The 22,463-nt window shown below is 43.8% G+C and overlaps 1 protein-coding gene across 1 annotated transcript in view; it reads left to right on the forward strand.

Moving 5' to 3' along the window:
• The window catches only part of LOC149852198 (NAD(P) transhydrogenase, mitochondrial-like), an 87,479-nt gene that overhangs the window by 13,037 nt on the left and 51,979 nt on the right, over window positions 1-22,463 (forward strand). Inside the window, exons 3-6 of the mRNA XM_090028251.1 lie at window positions 12,132-12,361; window positions 13,440-13,657; window positions 20,465-20,552; window positions 21,911-21,999. Of these exons, the coding sequence (XP_089884377.1) occupies window positions 12,132-12,361; window positions 13,440-13,657; window positions 20,465-20,552; window positions 21,911-21,999 (625 nt within the window). The remainder of the gene's footprint in view (window positions 1-12,131; window positions 12,362-13,439; window positions 13,658-20,464; window positions 20,553-21,910; window positions 22,000-22,463) is intronic.

The raw sequence follows: 22,463 nt of genomic DNA on the forward strand, positions 1-22,463 counted from the left end.
GCTTTCAAGCAGCTCCATAGCCTACTGCCATTTGCTCTTTCCTTTCCTCCTCCTCATCACTGAATTCAGCAGTGGAGGAAAGAAACGAATGAGCAGCAGCTACCCTAATCCCCAGCTCTCACAGAGCCCACGAGCTGTGCACTGCCTTGTCCCCTTCTTTCCCCTGTTGCTGAATTTTGATGGAGGGTGGGGAAGGAGGGAAGGGAAGAGAAAACCGGAGCAGGCTCCTGAGAGCAGGGATTCCAAGCAGAACCTGCACTGGTGCTCATCACTGGTGCAGATCTCTGGCAGGTGCTATGCTGACATGCCAGGGAGATCCCATCCAGGATCACAGCAAGGGCCTGTGGCCACACCCGCTTCGACTGTACGACACATGCACAGTGACCCTATTCATTGTGCTGTGCCACACAGCCAAAGTGGGTTTTGGCTACACCCCCATGGTTCAATCCTGGATCTGTCCAAGGTAATCTTTTCTGCATGTACTGTAGACAGTTATGTCCAGTATTTATCAATTGCAAATGTACCAGTATGTATTTGTAAATAGTGCTTTTTATAATTAAACTGTGTTTCTCATTTACTTTACTTTGCTTACATTATCTCATTGGGCAATCACTGGAGACATAATAAAATAATCTAAACATAATAAAATAATCTAAACTACTGTTCTTGTAAGCATAAAATAAACAAACTTTAATAGCCATTTTCTTTATGGTCCTGCTTACATAGTTTCAGTAAGCAAACTGAGAAATCATGAACAGACTCAAATGAAAAGAATGTGGAAATCATGTCTTAAATGAGTTTTTGGAAAGCATCTTACATTCAGACTGCTCTGAGCATGCAGAAAGATGCATTTAAAAATCAAAAGACATTGTCCTAAAGGAATATCTTAGGGCAAGATTCTCACGGGCCATAGCACCCCAGGATTCCTTAAGAGCCTTTTAAGGGTGCCACGAAGTGATAAACTGGTAACGCTGTTAGTTGTGCTAATGATTCACAAGGTAAATGTAGAGATTTCAAATAGGAAGCCACAGTGTCAAAAGCATTTGGACATGCTGTAGTCTTTCTGAGTTTTTTACAACAGAAGAATTGCCTATTTTATATTCCTGTAGTTAAAGAATGAATGGAAAGTCAGAGCTGCCATTTTCCAATGGTTGCCTTAAGCTTATTTATAGATTCATAGACACTGGCGCTGAAAGGGACCTTGGAAGATCATTGAGTCCAGCCCCCTGCCCAAAGGGCAGGAAGTCAATAGGAGTCATAGGATCCCAGCAAGATAGACATCCAAATGTCTCTTGAAGGTGTTCAAAGTAGGTGCTTGCACCACCTCCAGTGGCAGTCTATTCCAAACCTTGGGGGCTCGGACAGCAAAGAAGTTCTTCCTTATGTCCAGCTTGAAATGGTCACGGAGGAGTTTGCGACTGTTTGATCTTGTCGTCCCTTGGGGAGTGCTCTGGTGAACAGATGTTCCCACAGATCCTGGTGAGCAACCCTGATAAACTTACAGATGGCCACCAGATCACCCCGACCCTGCGCTTTTCCAGGCTGAAGAGTCCCATAGTTCTCATCCACTCATTGTAAGGTCTGTTTTCCTGATCTCTTATCATGCGCGTGGCTCTCCCCACGCCTTGGGGTGCCTTGAGCCTAAAAAGGTTGAGAACCACTTTCTTAGAGAGTGGACACGCATACATTTGGAGCTCTTTCAAAGGGGAATGTTTCAAAAAGGCAGCAGTTGTTTCAGTCTGATTGTTACGTGTGAAAAAGCTGAGAACAATTTAAATTTACAACTTTAACTCTGGATAAAGCAGAGTTAAAGTTGGGGTTTGAACTGAATTTGAATTGTTCTTAGCACATTCACACAAAATAATTAGAACATACCAAGTGCTGCCTTTTTTAAAGGACTGCAAATGTACTTATGTCCACATCCTCAGGCAAGACTACCACGTTCCTCACATGTTCAAGTCAATGGAGCTACTCATGTTCTGCAAATCATAGGTGTTGGATCATGGCATAAAACCATGCCTATATTCTGTTCACTCCAGTGATTACACTCTATGCAAGATAGCTCCGAAGTACCTTGCTAGTAGGCCTGTGTGAAGCAGCTAGTATTGGCTTCAGATTTGGATTTGGCTGATCTGGGGGACAGTGATTCGATTTGGTGATTCAAAGCACTGTCCCAAATCAATTCAGCTGAATCTGATTCAGAGATTTGGCTGCTGCTAATTCATCAGAATCTCTGAATCGCACAGGCCTGTCCCCTGCCCGCTCTCCCAGCCCTGCCTGGCCCCGGCTCCCAGCTCTTTGGAAGAAAGAAAGGCCCCACTCACTGGCTGCTGCCAGGCGGGGGGGTGATCCCCACTGCCCCCTACTGCCCCGCACTGCATGGGGGGCTCTGTCACGAGCCCCCAGGCTCCTGCCCACTCTCCCATCCCCCTCTTGGCTGCCCCACCCACCCCAGCTCCTGCCTCTTAAAAAAAGTCCCCAATCATCAGCTTCTGCCCAGGAGGGGGGGCTCTGCCATGAGCTCCCAGGAGCCCTGAGGCTGCTGCAGCAGCCAGTGAGTTTGGGGTTTTTATTTTTTTGTTTCTTAAAGAACCAGGAGCTGAGATGTGTGGGGCAGTCATGGGGGCAGCTGGAAGAGCGGAGTGGGGGTTGGGAGGCTCGTGACAGAGTCCCCCATGCAGTGCAGGGCAGTGGGGATTGCCCCCCTGCCTGGCAACAGCCACTGAACAGGGGCTTTTTAAAAAAAAAACCCGGGAGCTGGGCAGGCAAGGCAGCCATGGGCAGGGGGGCTGGGACAGTGGGCGGGGGTTCGGGAGGCACTCGGGGGGCTGAGAGAACAGGCAAGGTATGGGGCCTGGCAGGAGTCCCTCAATGGTCCTCTCCCTCCTCCTCCAACCTCCCCCCCTTCCCCTTCCCTTCCCCTCCCCCTACTTACCAGCATGGAGTCTGCATCCAGCTCTCTGCTGCAGCCAGCGAGGACTGCCTAAATTGCCGAAGCTCTCTGAATCTGTCCTGAATCAATTCGGAGAGCTTCAGATTGATTCCAACCTTTTAATTGGTCCTTTGATTCTATTTGGATTCAGAGATTTGGCCACCGAATTGGGCCGAATGTCCTCCGAATCAAATCAGCACCCGAAGCTTCACACAGCCCTACTTGCTAGGGTATTGCTAACAGTGTAGCCTTGGTAGCACTGAGCTAAGTGCAGGCTAACTGCCTGAGTACTTACTGAGTTCATCTACATGTGCTATTAATGTGCTGGAGTCAGCTGCTTCCTGGGCGCAGCGTCTTCACATGCACCTGGGACTGTAGCAATTAAAGCTGGAGCAGAGCAGCCCCAGGCTCCAGATGGTGGTGTCAGGTGGTGGAAGGGCTGGCTGGGGGACAAGGGTGCTATAGTGCAGGGCTAGGTAGCAGGCAGCCCCTGCACTCTAGCACCCACAGTCTACACATGTTTTAGCACACGAAATTACTTTGTTGTACTATTGTACAGTAGAGTTAATTAGTTTACTGAGCCCTAATATGGGTGCACATGTAGACTGTGACACTTTACTGCAGAGCTAATTAGTCAACTGCAGTAAAGTGTATATGTAGATGTACCCACTGAGCCTCACAGGTAAGTTCCGCAGTACATACCAGGCTCTGTCATGCTAGGGTTGTAGATTGTGTTCATCCTGCAGATTGTATTTACCTTAATACTTCTGTCTCCAGTACTTACTAACCTGGATTTGAATAAATAGGTGAACAGTTGCTAACTCTACTTGCATAGGAAGGAGGAATACAAATTACCTATTGTAATGCTCTTTTTAATTTTCCACTTGAATACATACATTTTAAGCTAGTCCTGCTCCCAGATGAAGACAATAGCAAAACTCCTGAAGACTTTAATAGACCCTATTTAACTTGTTGAATGGCTGCATATTAGGGGTGCTAGAATTATGTTTAATACATTCCTTCTTTCCTATCCTTCCTTAAACATCTCTTTGACATTCTGTCCTTTGACTCCAAACTTCTCAGGGCATCCTTTCTTGAATCCCTGGGAAACAGTTTCCAGACACATTGCTTGTACTGCCATGAACAACTAACAACAAATAAATGCTAATGAACTAAACCATAAATTTCAACATTGTATAAATAAGCAAAATGGAGGGGAAGTGGAGAGAGGCAGATTGAACTCTTTTTAACAACTCTTTCCATGAAACAAGAAGGTGTGATAAGCATTTTGTCAAATAGAGGTAAAATAAGATGCCAGTCCATTAGTATTTCACAACATAGTTTTTAAATGTCCACTTCCCTGTTAATAATACAACTTTATAATATCATGAAAGAATGTTAATAATCCAACAATTTCTCTTTCCCTATTTATGGTATTTTATTGCTCTTTGCCCTTCAGTCTGGGAAACTAAATAGAATGGGTCTGTTTTACAGTCATTTTCACTTTTCAATTGCTATTCTTTAGTACCAAGCTATTGTGCTTGTATTCACAAGCCCTAGAGAAGAATCACTAAATAATCAATCTGCTTTTAATGGATTTGTAAGAAAATCATAAAAAAAATTTCTTTTTTTTCCCAGTGAGCTTTGAAATAACCTTTTTGTGTTTATGTTGTGTGTGTATGCTTTGTTCAGAACCCAGATTCTGGTCCTAAACTAAATTGACAGGGTCCCTTTAAAATATGGGATGACATAAGGATATGGTTTAAGATGTTGCTAACTATATCCAGACTGAGTGGAGCTGTGGAAAATTTTAATTTTCTGGAGGAGCGTTTGATTTGGATGGCTCAAATACTAGTTGCAAAGGACTTAAAACCCTTTAAGCAGCTAATGTAAGAATTTATACTTGGAAGGAAAGACTTTTATATATATTTGAAATAAAGGCACAATCTAGTTAACAAGTTCTGTATAGAAATAAAATAATGGAACCTATGGTGTCTTTACCATGAGAATTAATGAAAATGCATGCCGAAAAGTCTACTAAAAAGCAAATGTCCAAGACCAACCGTATATACATGGCAGATCAAATATAGATAGCAGAGAAGGTTTTAACAATACCAAAAAAAAAAAAAAAAGATGAAGAAAAGAATGGGGGGAAGGATGATAATGGAAGATTTTCAGTGATGTTTAGTTATCTAGTTCAATTTTGTAAGTTCTTGCCATTTTGGTGAAGATTTTTGTGTACACCTGAGATACCCAGGATTAAGTTAAATATTTCTTTTATCCATACACCTGCAGAAGGAGAGCATAATCATAGCTATTCACATGCATGTATACTTATCCCTGGTCTCTCAGTTTGTGAACACACTTCGGGCCAAGATATAAAAATGTGAAAAGATATATTTCTATTGCAGAAGATCAAGGAAGGATGGTATTCAGTGAAATTATTATAATGTTACTTGAACTTAAGAAATATGTAATTGTTTAGTGGGTAACTAATGTCTATAGTATGAATTTTGGTTACTTATTAAAAGGGAGGTTATACAAGAGGCAGGGATTCTTTGGGAAAGCTTTTACTAACGACTGGACCAACTATATAGTTGATCCAGTAAAAGCTATCACAAAGAATCCTTGATGCTGGTATAATATAGTTGGGATTGCTGTTGGGCAAGCTTTTGGGTATCAGGTGTCCTTCCTCCTCTTCAGGAGGAGATTTCTGGAATGCAGTTGGAACTGAGGTCTGAGGTGCCACTGAAAGTCAAACCCCAAATCCAAAATTAAGTCATCACATTTTAGTACTTGATGGAAAGCATTGTATTCTAATGCTAAACACATTGAGCCAATTTTGTAAACTCATTCATTGATCTACTGTCTGTGTGTGCATTGTGTCTTGCATAGTAAAACCTTATACTGGTTGTGCTCAACTTTTTGGTCCTATGGGCAAAGGAATGGTGTGCAGCTTGTCTGCTGGCTGTATTGGTCCTTGCATGCCAGAATCGGGCCCTGTGTGCCTGTGGTTTGCCCTGCACTGCCGGGTCAGGTCCTGCATGTTTCCATTCCACGCTATGATGCCAGATAGGGCCCCATAAGCCTCCATGACATGCTGTTGGATCAAACCCTGTACTCCTAGTTTGGGCCCCTGCACTGCTGGATCAGGCCCTGCACTGCTGCTGGCCAGCTCTTTCTTACCCTGATCAGGCCCTGTTGCTGCCACCACTGCTGCCACCACTCCTGCACCTCCAAATCTTAGAATATGTGGGGAGCCCTGCAGTCTGGATGACGTGGCTCTGCAGGCTAAATCTGGCCTGAGGATCTATGGTTGAGCACCCCTGCTATATAACGTTCAGGCTGAACAACAGAATTTGCTCACAGGAAGCTTGGGACCACAAACAGCAACAGATCTACAAGGCTGTAGTGCATTTGTGTGGGAGCTTGCACAGCCCCCAACTTGTGACAGTATAGCACAAATATGAAATAAATGGCAAGCTAAAAAAAGGGTCAAGCAGAGATGGATGGGAATAGGTGTGTAATTTTGATTCAGATCAGTTCTTTTGCTTATGGCCCATCACTAGGATTAACACATCATGTGGTGTGTTTTGTTATTTATGCATTAAAGCACAGTGCTGAAGGAACTACTATTTGGAGGTGAATTACGGCAGTAAACTTGGATCTGGGAAGCATAAAAGCTTGGGTGGAGTGTGCAGGTGCTCAAACTGGCAATTTATCAGTGAGGAGAACCATCAAGCCTGAGCACTTTTACTTCAAAGGCTTCTTCTGCAGACACTGAGCACTTCATACTAACAGCTGCTAATTTCCAGGAAGGCATTATAGAAATGAGGATCCTCAGGGTCCTAGATGTGTCATCACTTTTACTTCTCTTAAAATAAATGGAAATGAATAAAAATGTCCATATAAAGTAGCCACAGGAAGAATGATTTTCATGTACATACAAGGGTTGGAACTTTGTTAGGTATGTTACTCTCTCAGCTTATTTGTATCAGGAAAACTTTTAGAATAATATTTTGCCATCAGATAAAGCCCATAGGAATTGCATTTGGGGGATAGAATTTGTCCAGATAGAAGTTGCTTATAGGCAGTGGAGATAGTGGTAAGTCATGTTAGGGGATTCTGAATCTCCACATGTGATATAGGATCATGCTTTCTTTTTGAGGCCCAAGCAGAAAGCTATAGAGCCAGATGCTGGTCTGTTACCTGTCTGCCATAAAAGGAAAGTCGATGCTTGAATTACAGAAGACAGGCCAGACTGTAGCTCCATGGCAAAAATTTGCCCTTTCCACACTATGAAATCAGTTATATAAACCCTGGAATATTGACATGGAGAAATCTGCTAATTTAAGACATAGCAAAAATGACTAGTGCTTTACTGCTTGCCTGCTTTTATTAAAGTATGATAGATATAGTACCCAATCAGTAGTTGGTTTCTCATGTTTAAAGGTTAATGCATGTGTTAGTAGGAAATGTTAGTAAGTTGGGTCCCGATTGTCTTTTGAAAATATGTGAGGAGACAGATCCACAGATGGAAATCTGTGGCTTTCCCCTGTTGAAGTTGTCTTCTTTACTCGTTTGTCAGGAAATAGGCCTCAGCCAGTCTCCAAATCAGTACAGCGTGGCTTGGGGAATCAGGCCATGCATGTGGAGACTCTGTGATCCTTGCTATACATCTCTTGAGTAGGAACTATGTTGGTAGGTAGGGCTGTGTGAAGCTTTGGTCTCTGACTCGATTTGGCAGTGAAAGGGATTATATGATATGGTACCTACAATTGCCAAGGGCTATGTTTAGTGACCTAGCAGGTCCCTTCCAGGCCTGTGTTCCTAATTATGTACAGTCCAGCACACAGGAACCAACAAGGGTCAAAGGCTGCTCTTTACTCAGTTCTGTAGTTCCATCAAGCCTATAGACCAGAGTGTGATTTGGAATAGCCAGAGTGAGAACCTTTATGGAGCTACATGAACTGCCTGGATCTTGGGTCTAGCCATGTGGGATAACCTGTCTCTCTACTTCCTCTCCAAATTAAGTGGGTTGGGAATAGGCAAAGTCTTTGTTCCATTGTGATTATGTGTGCTGGCCATTGTGCTCACTCACCTGAATTTGCAAGGAGGTTGAGGGAAGTAACTTACTGCCAGTGATATATTACTGTCCCCACTACAGAAAGAACCACTTGTGAATCGGAGGGTGTCTGGAAAATAATTAGTCCTGGAATGGGGTAGCTTGCTTACCGCCACTTGCTAAAAAGTGTGGCTAATGGCACCATTTAACCAACGGAAAGCTTGCTTTAGTAAGTTGAGGAGGATATAGTTTTTATGTTAGCTTTTGGGTCAAGCTGCTTTCTTATGTAATGCTAATTGCAGGGCTGTCCCTTGGGGGGGGGCGAATTGGGGTGACTGCCCTGGGCTCCACTCTTTGGGGGGCTCCACGGACAGTGCTGTACAGGCCCCACTGCAGCCGCTGCCCACTACCAGCATGCTCTGGCCACTTCCTCTTCCCACCCCCACTCTGTGCTCCAGCCACTTGTCACCCCCCAGCCCCACATGGGCTGATATGCCCTGGGCCCTGCACACCCCTAGGGACAGCTCTGGCTAGTTGGGGTTGCTCCTGTTTTGAGCAGGGAGTTGGACTAGATGGCCTTCTGAGGTCCCTTCCAACCCTCATTTTCTATGATTCTAAACCCTGTCAGTGTTTTGGTTTAATTGTAAATATTCTTTCATTATCAAGCTACACGCTCTTCCAGTTTAATTTTATTTAAGCAATCACATACTTTTTTCTGTAACACATGACCATTACAAGCTGTTTTATGAATTAATCAGAAAAAGCCATTTTTTTTTAAGAGACCAATGATGTTTATAAAACCTGCCGCTATTCATATGGTTCTCATGTGCGGCATTTCCAGGACAGATCTATTATGTTCTCTAGTAAACTCCCCTTAACACTTTCTTGCTTTATAACATTATAACTACTAATTGTTGCTTTCTTTTGTTTAGGGGTAAAGTTTTTATAGTCATTCCCAGCTTGTGTACAAGTTTGCATTGATAACAATTGTACGTCAGCATTGACTTGCTCTATTTAGCATGTTCTGAATAGAAATGTCCTGGCTATGTGCACCAGTCTTGTCTGTGTAGCCACATGTGGAGTGCTCTCTGGCGCTGAGCTGACAATGTATATTTAGGGAAGCAGATGCTGAAGTTTGTGCAATTGGTGTATAGTATAAAATGATGGTGATTGTAGCAGAGCACTAGGGTGCTCGCTACTGGTAATAGTAATAAGGGCAGCTGCCAATCTGCAGGGCAGCACAGGTGTGGGTTGCTGGGGCAAACAGTCTGGTCAGATGACCAGAAGAGGACAGGGCCTGGCCTTTATAAGCAGCCAGGCTGAGGCCAGAGGTCAGTTCTCCTCTGGCAGCCTAGGAGCAGGAGCTCTGCTGCAGAGCAGAGCAGAGCAGCACAGCGCAGTGCAGCCTAGCCTAGCCTAGCCTAGCCTGATTGCCTGAGTGTCTGCATGATGGTACGGGGTGGAGAGAACCCTGACAGGGATGAAGAATAGCCAGGGTAGCGCGGCGTGTACGTTATAGTCAGGAGGCTTCTTTTGTGTTGCAGCCAGTTGGCTCATGGCTTTGTGTTTTCTGTTCGCTATTGTAACACCGGAGGACCGGGCGAGGCTGTAGGGGTGGAGGAGGCCTCATAGGAGCTCCCCAGTGGGGGGGAGGGGGGGTTCCTGGCACCACAGAGGGTGCTGCATTTTGGGGTGTCCTGACCCCGGCCCCAGTGTGGGTGATTTTCGCGATGAGCCCAGTGGGTGTAAGACCCCAGGAAGGGGATCTGGGGGCCAGGTAAGGCCAAGGCTGCCTGAGCCCCAATTGGGCGCAGTGTTTTGGGGGTGTCCCAACCCCAGCCCAGTGTGGGCGACATTGGGAGGAGCTAGTGGGGTGCCCTGATCCCAGCCCAGTGGGGCAGTATCGGGAGGAACCCCAGCAGGGCATAGGACCCTGAGAAAGGGGGTTGAGGGGCCAGGTGAGGCCGAGGCTGCCTGAGCCCCGATTGCATGGGCGAGACAGACCCCAGTGTGAGCGGGAGCCCTAGTGTGGGCAGAGCCCTAGGAAGGGGCGTGCAAGCAAGAAGCCCAGTGAGGGCACAACATTCAGGGGGCACTGACTCCAGCCCCAGGAAAGGGTCTAGAGGGCCAGGTGAGGCTGAGGCCGCCTGAGCCCAATTGTGAGGAGCCCGAGCAGGGCGCAAGACCCATGAAGAGGGTCAGGGGGCCAGGCTCGGCTACGGCCACCTGAGCCCTGACTGCGGGAAGCACGGGGAGACAGGCCCCAGTGCGGGCGTGAGCGTGGCGAGACAGGCCCCAGAGGGGCACTGTCTGTGCAGGAGAAGCCCCAGAAGGGGGCGAGCCAATTGCGAGGCCCTGGAGAGGGTGAGTACACGGAGAAGCCCCAGGGGAGGGTGAGTACAAGATTAGAGAACCCGGTGAGGGCGAGTGTATGACTAGAGCCCAGTGAGGGCAAGTGCAAGATTGGAGAGCCCGGTGAGGGCGAGCGTATGACTATAGCCTGGTGGGGCAAGTACGGCAATAAGGAGCCCGGTGAGGGCGAACATACGAGCAGAGGCCTCGGACGGGGCCACTAAGGAAAGAGCATAGACGAGATAACGTCCGGAACAACTGAGAGGCTTGGGGCGTGGTATTAGGGGTGGAAGGAGCCATGCGACGCCCATAGGGTTGGGTGCACCAGTATCTAAACATATAGAGCAGGGACCAGAAGGTTAAGAGCACCGGGTCCAAGAGGTCAAGTAAGGCAGCCTCCCATTAATATTATAGAACCATCAGAGTCGTGGCGGGTGAGAACGAGGGTGCTAGATGGGCAACTTAGCATGGTAGGGGCGCCAGGAGAGATCACGGCTGCTCCTGGACCCCTGCCCCGTGACAGTGATAACAACATTTCAGTGACTTGTTCCATATTAACTACTGTAAGCAAGCCAGAGTGATGCATTTCTAAAACCTACTCTTAAAGGCATAATGGGCACTGAAATAAACCATGGGCTTTGGTGCTGGCCCTCAGCGCAGGGATGAATGCAACTCTTAAAGAGCCCAATCCAGTTTCATTGGAGCAATGAAAAAACTGTACTTAGATTGCAGGGGATTGGCTCCTGTATGAAAAATGGTTTTGGGCCTGAACCTGAAAACCTACACAGTTCATTTTCAGCTATTGCTGTGAAACCTTGCAGAATCAGGTCCTTAAAGATCTACACAAATGTTGCTTAGACAAGGGGTGTCAAACTCACTCCATGCCCAGGGGTAGATCTCGACATGGTAGGGTAAGTGGAGGTGGCAGCAGTTAACACAGTCATTGCTTACCCCCTGCTGGTGACACATATGCCCAGAAGGGCTCTGTGCCCCAGTTTTCTGTGGTAAGCCTCACCACCGCTTGGTCCACCTCCAAATTTATGGCCCCTCTACCAGGAGCCACACAACATGGCTCTGCGGGCCAGATGCAGGATGTAAGTTTAACACTCCTGGCTTAGACTATTTCAGAAAATGCCTTCATCTCTCTTAACAAGCACAGTTTATTCACAAGTGAAGCCAGTAAAAACAGAGCTTCCTTTCCTAACCCTGTGGTATCATCTTTGGTTTTCCCAGCTCGTGAATGAGTGGAATTGAGGTTGTCACTTAATTGTGGTCAGTTCTACACCTTTTTCAGGGTAAACAGCATGAAAACTTGTATAAGCAGTATCCCAGCCAAGGCTTTTATAAACCAGACTTTAATTTGTTATTCTTTTGGCATTCATGAATGCATTTGTGTGACCATGTGAGCTGGCTGTGGAAAGATACACTGTACAAAGTGTAATAGTGAAATGTTTTCTCTGGTTATTCTCTGTTATTTACAGAAATATAGGGCCCAATCCTGTCATTTCTTCTCATGTAAATAGTCCCACTGCAGTCAACCAATTGGACTATTTCTGTGTGTAAGGACTCTTCATGTGCGTAAAGACTTAAACGAATAATCCTGGGATTTCATAGGGTGGAAATTTCAGAGGTAGGCACCTCTGAATGGAATAGACATTCTGGTCACATTCACCTCTACTGGAATTTAAATATTGAAATGTCCTTTGTGCTTTTGAAAATCTCCTATCCATAAAATTTGATATGCATCAGAGAAAATCATATTCTTTCTTGATTTTTACTTAGGATTTCGCTACAAGGACCTGGTTGTCGGTATCCCCAAAGAAACATACAAAAATGAGAAGCGAGTGGCAGTCTCTCCTGCTGGTGTCCAGATCTTAGTTAAACAGGGCTTTAATGTACAAGTGGAACACGGAGCTGGCAAAGAAGCAAAATTCTCTGATGAGCAATACAAAGAGGCTGGAGCAGTAATCAATGATATGAAAACTGTATTTGGCTCAGATATTGTTTTAAAGGCAAGTTTAACATATGACATGAACCATATATTTATTTTGATGGCAGGGCACAAATATTAGGTGAGAGAGATTCCAACAAAAATTAGAATAAAAATAAAATTATAGAAGTATAAAAACTTACCTGTGCCATTAAATCATATAGAAAAGAAGTATAACTTAATACGTTTTTAGAAAACCAACAGCGTTAAGTGCATCATTAATGACTAAATGTATAATATTTTGGGGTGGGGGGGGTGTTATTTTCCCGAAGAGCTTTTGCTCCATATACACCCTGAGTTATTCTGTCGAAGATTGCATTCTATTCCATCCCAATTGATAGGCCTTCATATAGAACATGTTTATACCAGTGCAGTTGGCCTTTGTATAATTTTAAATGGGGATTGGGTAACCAACAAAAGCCCTATACTCAGTCCAATGGAAAATTGCCTCTCTATGGATCAGAGGTAAAACTACACCACTGTAGTGTTGCCCACAAGTTACCCCAGCGAAACTGTTAATATAAGCAGACTGCTACTGGTTTACCACTAGTTAATTACTAGTAAGGTGCCATAATAACAATTTGTTATATTGGGATAAGCTGGTTGTCTTTCTGCTCTGGATCCTGGTGCAATTTACACTGGTATATCAAACCAATGTAAGTATGTCTTATGTCCAGACCTTAAATCACTGCTTAATCAGTGGGACAAGATGATTTGATATAAATTCATTTAAACTGGAGCTGCCCAAGAAGCAAAGGCTTCAATTGTGGCCTGACTAGCAACAGGTGGATTGTCTGGGTGGCAAGAAGACTTTCAGTCCAGATTCAGCCCGTGGGCCCAAGTAAATTGAAAAGCCTTGAAAAGCATTTTTGTTTACTAAAATTGACTCTAAGGCTGTAATCATGCATCAGGGTCCACTACTTAGGGAGACAATAGGACACCATATGGCACAGGGGGTTAGCACTAGGAAAGGTATTTCATATGTTTTAGTTGACTTTTAAAAACTGCATTTCATATTAAATTAAAATTAGTAGCCATTGAAGTCGTTGAACTTGTTTAATTAAAGCTGTAAAATATGGCATTCTTCATATCTAATTAAGGTACGAGCCCCATGTTTTAATGAAGAGCTGGGATTGCACGAAGCCACTTTGCTCAAAGAAAACGCAACACTTGTCAGCTTCATCTACCCTGCTCAGAACCCGGACCTCTTAGACAAACTTGCCCAACGCAAAGCCACAGTCTTGGCAATGGACCAAGTTCCTCGAGTCACTATTGCTCAAGGATATGACGCTCTAAGCTCGATGGCTAACATTGCAGGGTAAGGGTGCACATTATTAACTTGAAGACATGATTGTTATTTTGTACTTGATGGCATGTTGTATAGCTGTGTATCCCTATTCCTGTTGGTTCTACTTGGTGTACAGGATTATTTTATCTGCCTCTTCTTACATGGAGGAAAGATAGGTGCTGGCTGCTCTACAGTCTGCTGCTTTGCCAGGTGTTGGGAGCCACAGGGAGTAGAAGACAGGTTCTTGACTGCCTGTGCCTGAATCTAAGGGAAGAGTAGCAGAGGATGGCTCTGCTTGAGGCTAGATGAGGTTTCTGCAGAGGATGGACATTTACTCACACAGATGCACAGGATAGCTTGGTGAGCGTGGGGAGGAGGAAGAGGGGACTGATTGCCAGCTGGGTTAATTTGAGTGCCATATACTCCAGACACTTCCTTTCCATCCCTGATGCACCTTCTGCACCAGGGAATGAAGGCAGAGGAGCTAAAGTGTAGAGAATCTACCACAAAGTATTGATTATGGCCACTTTATCAGTCCCTTTCTGATTTAGGCTTTGAAGAATAACTGTATTTTAAAACAATATGTTTCCCTGTTACATAAATACCAATGTCTTAAAAAAGGCTGCTGCTGCTGCTTTTTTTTAACAATAGAAGATATGTGAATTGTTTGAGAGCTATACTTGTTGCAGGTATGAGAGAGAAGTAATTTCAGCAAGCCTGTTGAAACACATGTGGTTCTAAATATCCTCGACAGTATGATAAATGTGGCTTATATTTGGCATAGCTTAACATACCAATTTTTATTATTTTTCCATGATGATCTTTCACATAAGTAAAGCTGAAACATAAGATCTTTTGCAGTGGAAACTATGAATTGATAGCAACATGCAAACTGGACTTTCCTTTGTTTGAAGTAGAAGCTGTAATACTGTCTTTGAAGTTACTCTACTACTTTGAGGCCTGACACTAGGGGCTGCATGAAATTGGGTGCTCCCCATGGAATAAAAATTTTGCCCTTACAAAAATTCTAGCCTCTGAAAGTCAGAGGTGCAAGAATCTCCCTGCTGGTCTTGAACCCTAACCTCCCACATAGTATCACATTGCACTGCTGGCCAAGCCATCAAGACCAATCACCAGTCAGTAATAAACGCATTTTGAATCAATTCAGCTTTGGAACTGATTTCAAAGCCATTTAGATTTATGTAAGGAACTCGTTTAAAAAAAAGCACAACAAACTAGTTTAAATATTGGACCAATTATTTATGTACATAGGCTACATATTGAAATGGTTTAAAATTTGAACCAGTTTGTCTTAAACAGAATCAATTTGGTAAAAATATCAAACATATTTAAGTGCTTCATTGAACAAGTCATTTTCCTTGCCACTTGTTTGCTGCCTCGCCACTGATGTTTTATTCAGAAGACATCTGATAATACTTTCTCACAGAATCTTGCCCACTATGCATGACATCATGGCATTCCCCTGTAAAGGATCAGAGTGAATATAGTCCTCTAATGTTAATGTCTTGCACAACATAGAGCAGGAAAGTGTTTTATGCATATCTTCTTCCCTGTGTCTCCAAGGGACTTTGAAATGCTCTTTTGTAGGGAACAGAGAGAAAAATCTAAGAGTTGTCATCATTATATCAGACACTTGGGCTCTTTTTTATTCACATTTCTCTGTCAACATCTGGAGACTCTATTGTCTTACACCAAAAAAAAAAAAAGATAGAAACAAAACAACTCTGTTTTTCCTTTTCCTTGGGTGGCTATTTCTCCAAAACACTTCCCAGGACTCAGCTGTCCCAGTGCCCTGTTAATGAGTAAACAATGAGCTAACAATCAGACATAGGATGTGCCAAACCTGAAGTCTGATACAACATTCACATTTCTTTTTTAAATCCTAAAGCATTTTAAATTCAAATGTAAATCATGTTTCAAAACAACTGGATCAAGGACTGATGTCATCTGTTCACCGAACAAATAAACCAAAAACAACAGCAATGTCATAGACTTTCACATATTATTCTACCAACAGTCATGAACCAATAGGATGATTTTTAGGGACAAAAGGTTGTGCTAGTCCAAACTTTAACTTTTGCTGGCAGCATGCCATACAATGATAGTGTGGTAAGTGGCCACAGGCCAGGTGGCTGCCTGCTGTGGCAGACGTGGTGTCTGTGTCAGTAGGCTAAGAAGCTGCAGGGCGAACGGGGCTATATCAACACAGGCCTCACTCACCTCTCTACCACTGAATGCCATGTCCAAGAGGGTCCCAGGACAACAGATTCTGTGGCAGGCCCTTCCCACTGCTAGTCGTGCCCCCAAATTCCATAGCTCACTGGTAGCGTGGATCCAGCTTGTAGGCCATATGTTTGACACCCCTGATATATAGTATGACTCTCACCACCATTTTATTTCTCCTAAATTTCTTCTTGGATTAGAACTTGTTTGTGTTTCTTGCTAGGGAAATGTAAATCAGAGGGCTCTTTCATCTGTTTGTTTATTTGAGAGGAAGCAGTTAATGGACAAGACTGTTCAAGAAGTAAGCACTTTATGTGAACATGATCCGGGATTACTCATCAGTGTCTGGATATTTAAACAGTGAGCATCTGAGATGAGTAAACCAGTCCCTTAGCAAAAAAGGGTAAGCACGTTACAATATCACTTCCTCATTAGGCTGGAAACCACAGAAACAGGATTCAGTAATTTTTACTAAAGAAGGAAAAGGGAGAACTAAAAGCTCATACACACTGGTATGTAAAGTGCTTTGATGTGGTATTTTTATTCCACAGGATTTTCTAACCAAATGTTTATAGGCAGAAATGAACTAAAGCATACTATACACGTCAGCCAATTTCCTTTCACTTTCTCTCCACAAATGAGAATGAAAAGTACCATGGGCAAGATAGCTTGCTGGGCCGTTTGATGGATTGACCCATGGAAATATGGGTTCAGGTATTAGCCACCAAAAAATGGAACAATTCAGAGGTAATAAATTTGGTCTTGTAAACATACCTGGTGAAAACTGGAAATAGCAATGGAAAAACCCTCTGCTCTCAAGACTTATGTGAAGGAGAAGGGAAACCTTACATGTCAGTATTTGTAGAAGGTGCCGGGCTCATCATGCCTGCTAGCAACAGTGGCCTCAATGGAACATGATTTGCCACCCCTCTTTCAGGGAAATATGTACTGCTGTCTTTCAAACGGCGCACAGATGAGTATGATTGACTGCAATTCTCTTCACATCTTCATGAATCATCCTGCCTTCCACCAGGAGTCTTTACTAAATTTAGGCTAAGCTGAGAACATCATTTACCAGTGCAACTAATTCCATTTGGTTTGATAGAATTCCTCCTGATTCACAGCTGTGTTAGGAAAGGAATAATGGGCTCCTGCGTGTCATAGTCCCTTTAAATTGTGTTATGTTTGTGAAAACTGAGGCAAAATGTATAAAAATATCATTTTGAATGAGAACAGAAATACGTTGTTGAGTTAAACAAGCACATTTCATATGTATAGCATGCAGCTACACAGTATTTTCTTATTTTATCTTACGCAGCGTTGTAAAGGCTACACACATATCTTTACTCCCTGGGATTTTCATCATAGGAAATATTTTCCAATTTTCCAACACTACGTGTAATATTTTTCTCCTTCTATTGTCAGATGGAAGTGTGGTTATGTGAATCATTTCTCGTGTATGCAGATAGGATGCAATTAAAGGGGGAAAATTACAAGCAATGATAATGTCAGTATAGTCATTACTGTTGGTCTTCACAGACTCATAAACAAAATCATGAGAATACTTTTTAAAAGGTCTTGCTGACAGCTCTGGCAAATATAAACAATTGGTCTATAGAGATGAATAGTATTTTCCCATTACGCACTCTCTATTTTTTAGCCTAAAACTTTATCTGATTAATTTAGTGTCAAATGCTCTGATTTTCCTCCAATAGTTTAGCACATAGCTCGAAACAAAACTGCATTTCTAAACAAGCTTACCGTAAAATATTTGTTTATAACATTCATCCACCTCCCTATTTGCCCTGAGCCCAAAATACTTTTAGTCACTCCAGTGACACATGACTATGAAAAGAAAATGGATGCCATTCCATGGCAGAGGATTAATTTTGGTTCTAATACAGAAAATAATCATATTCAAATTAGATTTTGGGAAATTGCTAATAAAACCTGGATTTTTTGTGAAGGGCATCATGGATAACTTTAATTCAAGCAAAGAAGAGTTTCATGGGCCTGAATACAATCCTAGGTGGATGTATGGTGGGACTGAGTTTTATTCATGGTCTGAGCAGTTAAGTAGGGACCATCTGTTAGAAGCCATTTGGCATATCTCATACTTTTAGTTTTTTGCTCTTGTTCAACTTGAGCATTAGCATGTCTCACTTTTTCTCTTCTCTCATCTCTATTCACAATTGAAATCCTGGCCTCACTGTGTGGGTCCATACATGCAGGCATGTGCACTTGCAGCAGCAAAAATAGAAACAGTGCAGATTTGAGCTCGGGCTTTTTGCCTCAACACATGTGCCTGGACATGGACTTTGCTGTGCGGCAAATTGTGCCACTTGGGGCAAAATAACCCTGCCTAGCCCCTCCCAGATCTGCTGCCAGGGGGAGCTATAGCCCAGGACCAGCACCTGTGTTGTCCCCAGCAGTATAAAAAGCTGCCCTGTCCTGGCCTCATCAGTACAAAAAGCTGCCCTGTCAAGTAGCTCAGGCTACTCACTCTCAGGAGTTTCTGGGACCCTGAGCTAATTGGTACCTGGGGACACTGCCCCTTGTGCCAGCTGGACTGCTGAAGCAGCCCTGAGAGTTCCCTGCCCCCTCTACCCACTGCAGCAGTCTGGCAGTGGGGGTTGCTGCCTGGCTGTGACCTGCTGCGCACCTGGCAGACCCAGATGGGGACTATACGGTCAGTAGAGGCATCTGCCCCTCTGGGCCAGTTGCCAGTGGGCTGTGGCCACAGAGTTGGCCTTTGCAATACTACTGCTATGTGTGCCCCTGCCCAGCCATCTGGGCTGCTGTCAACCGGAAGATGTTCCCAGTGTGGTGGCCTGCTTTGAACTGTCAAAGCATGCCCTCTTAGCACCAACTAGCCAGGAGGTCAGCCACCTCCAGCTGGTCCAAGGTGTCAGCGCTGAGCAGGCAGGGTCCTGCCACTGGCCTCCCTAGCAGGAATTGTTGTGTTCCCTATTGGAAAACTGAAAAATCCCTGGTAAAAAAGTCACTCTGTAAAATACCCCAAAATCCATGTTCCTCCACAATTAAAACAAAAAGACCAATATATCTATATCTATAGAGAGAGAAAGTGAGACAGAGAAACAGTGATCAGTTGGGCAATGTTTTATTGATATATCTAGAGTTTAAAGCAATTTGGAAGCCTACCAGTGTCACCATCATCAAAATAAAATGAATTCTAAATACCTATATGTTTTGCTGCCCCCTACAGGGGCCATAGCCCCTCCCCCACAGGGGCTATAGCCCCCCACCAGAGGCTACAGCTCCCCACAGGGGCTACAGCCCCCCAACAGGGGCCACCCCCCCCACAGGGCCCATGTGCCCCACCTCCGCTTGCTCCCCCAGCCCCTTGGATTGCTGCCCTGCCTGGCCCCATACCCTGCCAGCTCCTGCCCAGTGACTTAGATGGCAGCTGGAACTGCTGGTGAGTGTCAGGGTTTTTTTTGTTTTGTTTTTAATTTTGGGGAGGCTGGGGTGCAGGGGGGGCAGCATTTGGAGGGCTTTGAGGGGATAGAGCTGGGCAGGGCAGTGATGAGGGGGGCTGGGGGGCAGGCTGAGGGTGGGGAAGCAACGTGCTTCAGCACCAGGGTGAGGGCCAACACAGAGATGCTCTGGCTCCTACCAGAGCACCTCTGTGGAGGACCCAGCCTCTGGCTGCTCTGCTTTTTTTCACTCCATTTTTTTTGACCAATAATTTTTTACCTTTTTTGGTCTAATTTTGCCTCCCACTGCAAACGTGCAGTGGGAAGAACCTTTTGCCATTCCCACACATGCCTCTTGCAGTATCTCAAAGTGGTTTGAGATGCTGCAAGAGGCACCTTCAGGCTTGTCTAGACACACCCGTTGAAGTCAATGGGAATGCTTCTTTTCAGTGGGCCAGGATTTTACTTACTGAACGATTGCTTTACACTATCGCATGGTACTGACAGTTGGCCAGCTTCTGTGCCATCATCCACTCAGCAGAGTTAAGGCAGCTGCACTGGTTATAGCTTAATGCAGTGTATAGATCACCATAATTTAAATAATAATATATATTTAGCTGTAGATAAACATAATATTTGAAGCATTATAAATGCAAGTATAACCTTGCCTACATTCTGCCTGCAAGTCCCTACAAATGGACTGACTTTCTTACCTAGGTGAGCACAGACACTACAGCTGACCCATTGTGTAAAAAAGGCACAGAAGTATTGTAATAATAGTAAGCAGTTTATTTATGCCTTGTGTCCACACCCTTGGAATGTAGTCCTTTCCCAGCAATCATCTTTCATCAGGCATTCGCTTTAAAACTGTGTTACAAACCACTGGTATAAATTGGCGTGACATCTGTATGTGTTTTTTCATTTAGCAGATTTATTGGTTTAAGATGTCCAATAGCTGTTGTTTGTTTTATGGAGTTTCTATTAATGATCTCATAGATTTCTTTTGTGTGTTTGTCTGAAGGATTTTGGCTCTTGTGCTGTGATTTTGTATATAGGCACCTGTATCCAAGCATGTGTGTGGGTCCTATTTATCCTTATGCTATCTCTGCAGAGGGTTACTGCATTACCACAGTGTTCTCTTATTTGACTTTTCTAGGTACAAGGCTGTAGTCCTGGCAGCCAATCATTTTGGTAGATTTTTTACTGGTCAGATAACAGCAGCTGGAAAAGTTCCTCCTGCAAAGGTATGAATGTTAGCGCTGATCTAAATGGAATAAAATTCTGTGCTGAGTGCCCTAAGTAATAGTATATACAAGGAGTGAAGTTTTGTTATACAAGTGGGAAATCTAGGGGTTACCTGATACAATGCCATTTGTTGCTATTTCACTTGCAATTTTATTTGTACTGGGGCCAGATTGTACCTACTTCTTATAAAGGTGGGAGGGTAAGTGTAGTAACTCTTTCTCTAAGTTTGTACCCCCATAGAGACGTCAAGCATAATAGCCATCCCTGGGCTCTTCAGAATACAGAGTATGATCTCCATGAAAACCACCTAAAGCATTTGCCTTTTTCAAAGAGCTGGGAGGAAACAGGATTGTTGAGTGGATTGCTTATGGCAGTGTCATAAAAGGAGGTGTATTTGGTCTACTTCATGTGTGCACTCAGAAGCTTTAAGAAGTAGTGCACCTCCCAGGGCACGATCTGAGGCCATGATCTCCCCGCTGCCCCAAGAACAGGTCTTTCTGGCTAACAACAGGTCAAATTCTGCTCACATCTATGCATGTGTTATGCCCCTGAAGTCAAAGAGGAATGACTTGAGAGAAGAACTTGGCTGCAGTTTGGTTCCAATTTGCATTTTTAAAAGAGGCTTTGGCATATGTTTGATCAGGTGTAATCATTTATTAAATGTCAAAAAGTGCACTGAATCACACCCAGAGACAGATGGGGACTCTTTTTTTTTTTTAGAAGGAAAAGTCTACCAATAGATGGAGCACATTCTGTGCTCTAATACCTATTTCAGTGAAATTTGTGGATTCATATCTGAGGGCAGAATTTGGTCCATAAAAACCACCTGAAGAAAAGCTGGGCTACAGATTCAAAGGACTGATCAAATTAGGACTACCAGTCTTTATTATCAAAGTTTGAGAAAGAGAGAGAGTCCATGAACTGTGGGCAGGAAAATAAATAGCATTCATATTTGTATAATTTAATTGTCTGAAGTGTTGACACCATTCTACCTTATCTTTTTTTGTAAATCATAGAGTCATAGCAAAGTAGGGCTGGGAGGGACCTCAGGAGATCACCTAGTCCAACTCTCTGCTCAAAGCAAGATCATCCCTGTCTAAAACATCCTAGACAAGTGTTTATTTAGCCTTTTTTTAAAGACTTTGGCACACTCACGCCTATTCTCCTCGCCTAAGCCAATTGTTTGATGTGTTGTGATATAATCTGAAACTTCTATGAAGCACTACATTTTGTATCTTCCTGTGCTCTTTTAAGTACCAATGCTTTTGAAGGTCGGGGCATTATACCTATGGATTGCTATGAGGTTGAGGGACACAAACTGCCCTTTCCTAACACTCTATATGTTTCAACTTCCTAGATGTTGATAATTGGTGGTGGTGTGGCTGGGCTGGCTGCTGCAGGAGCTGCTAAAGCAATGGGAGCCATTGTCAGGGGATTTGACACCAGGTAGGGTAAGACAATCCTGAATGTTGGGCTTCCATTTACATCATGTATTTTGAGCAAAGTTTCGGTTTTGTTTACATTGGTGAAAATCCCTTTGAACACAGAGCACCAAAGATGCTGTGAGCACATGCTGCACTTGGGCCAGTCTTAATATGTTGCTGCACTAATTTCCCCCTTATACATGTGCTCCAGGCATTGCAGCCATGCAAATCAGGTACATGCAAATTTGAGTTCTAATTTTTCATGAAAATCCCACCTGCAAAATAAAGCAGAATAATGTTTAGACATGGCCTGTTCAATCCATAGGAGTGTTAACTAGAGGCCTTTTCTTTCTCTTTGTCCTGGCACGTTTCAAGGTCCCAGCCACTTCAGTTCATTGTTTCTCTTACTTTCCTTTGGAGACCCTTCCAATGTATAAATGTTCTCATTGTTAGGAACAGTCCCCTGATATTCAGTTTAAAATTTCT

Source organism: Crocodylus siamensis, chromosome 15, assembly GCF_052110815.1.
Source record: "Crocodylus siamensis isolate JL-2025a chromosome 15, ASM5211081v1, whole genome shotgun sequence".
Classification (NCBI taxonomy): domain Eukaryota; kingdom Metazoa; phylum Chordata; order Crocodylia; family Crocodylidae; genus Crocodylus; species Crocodylus siamensis.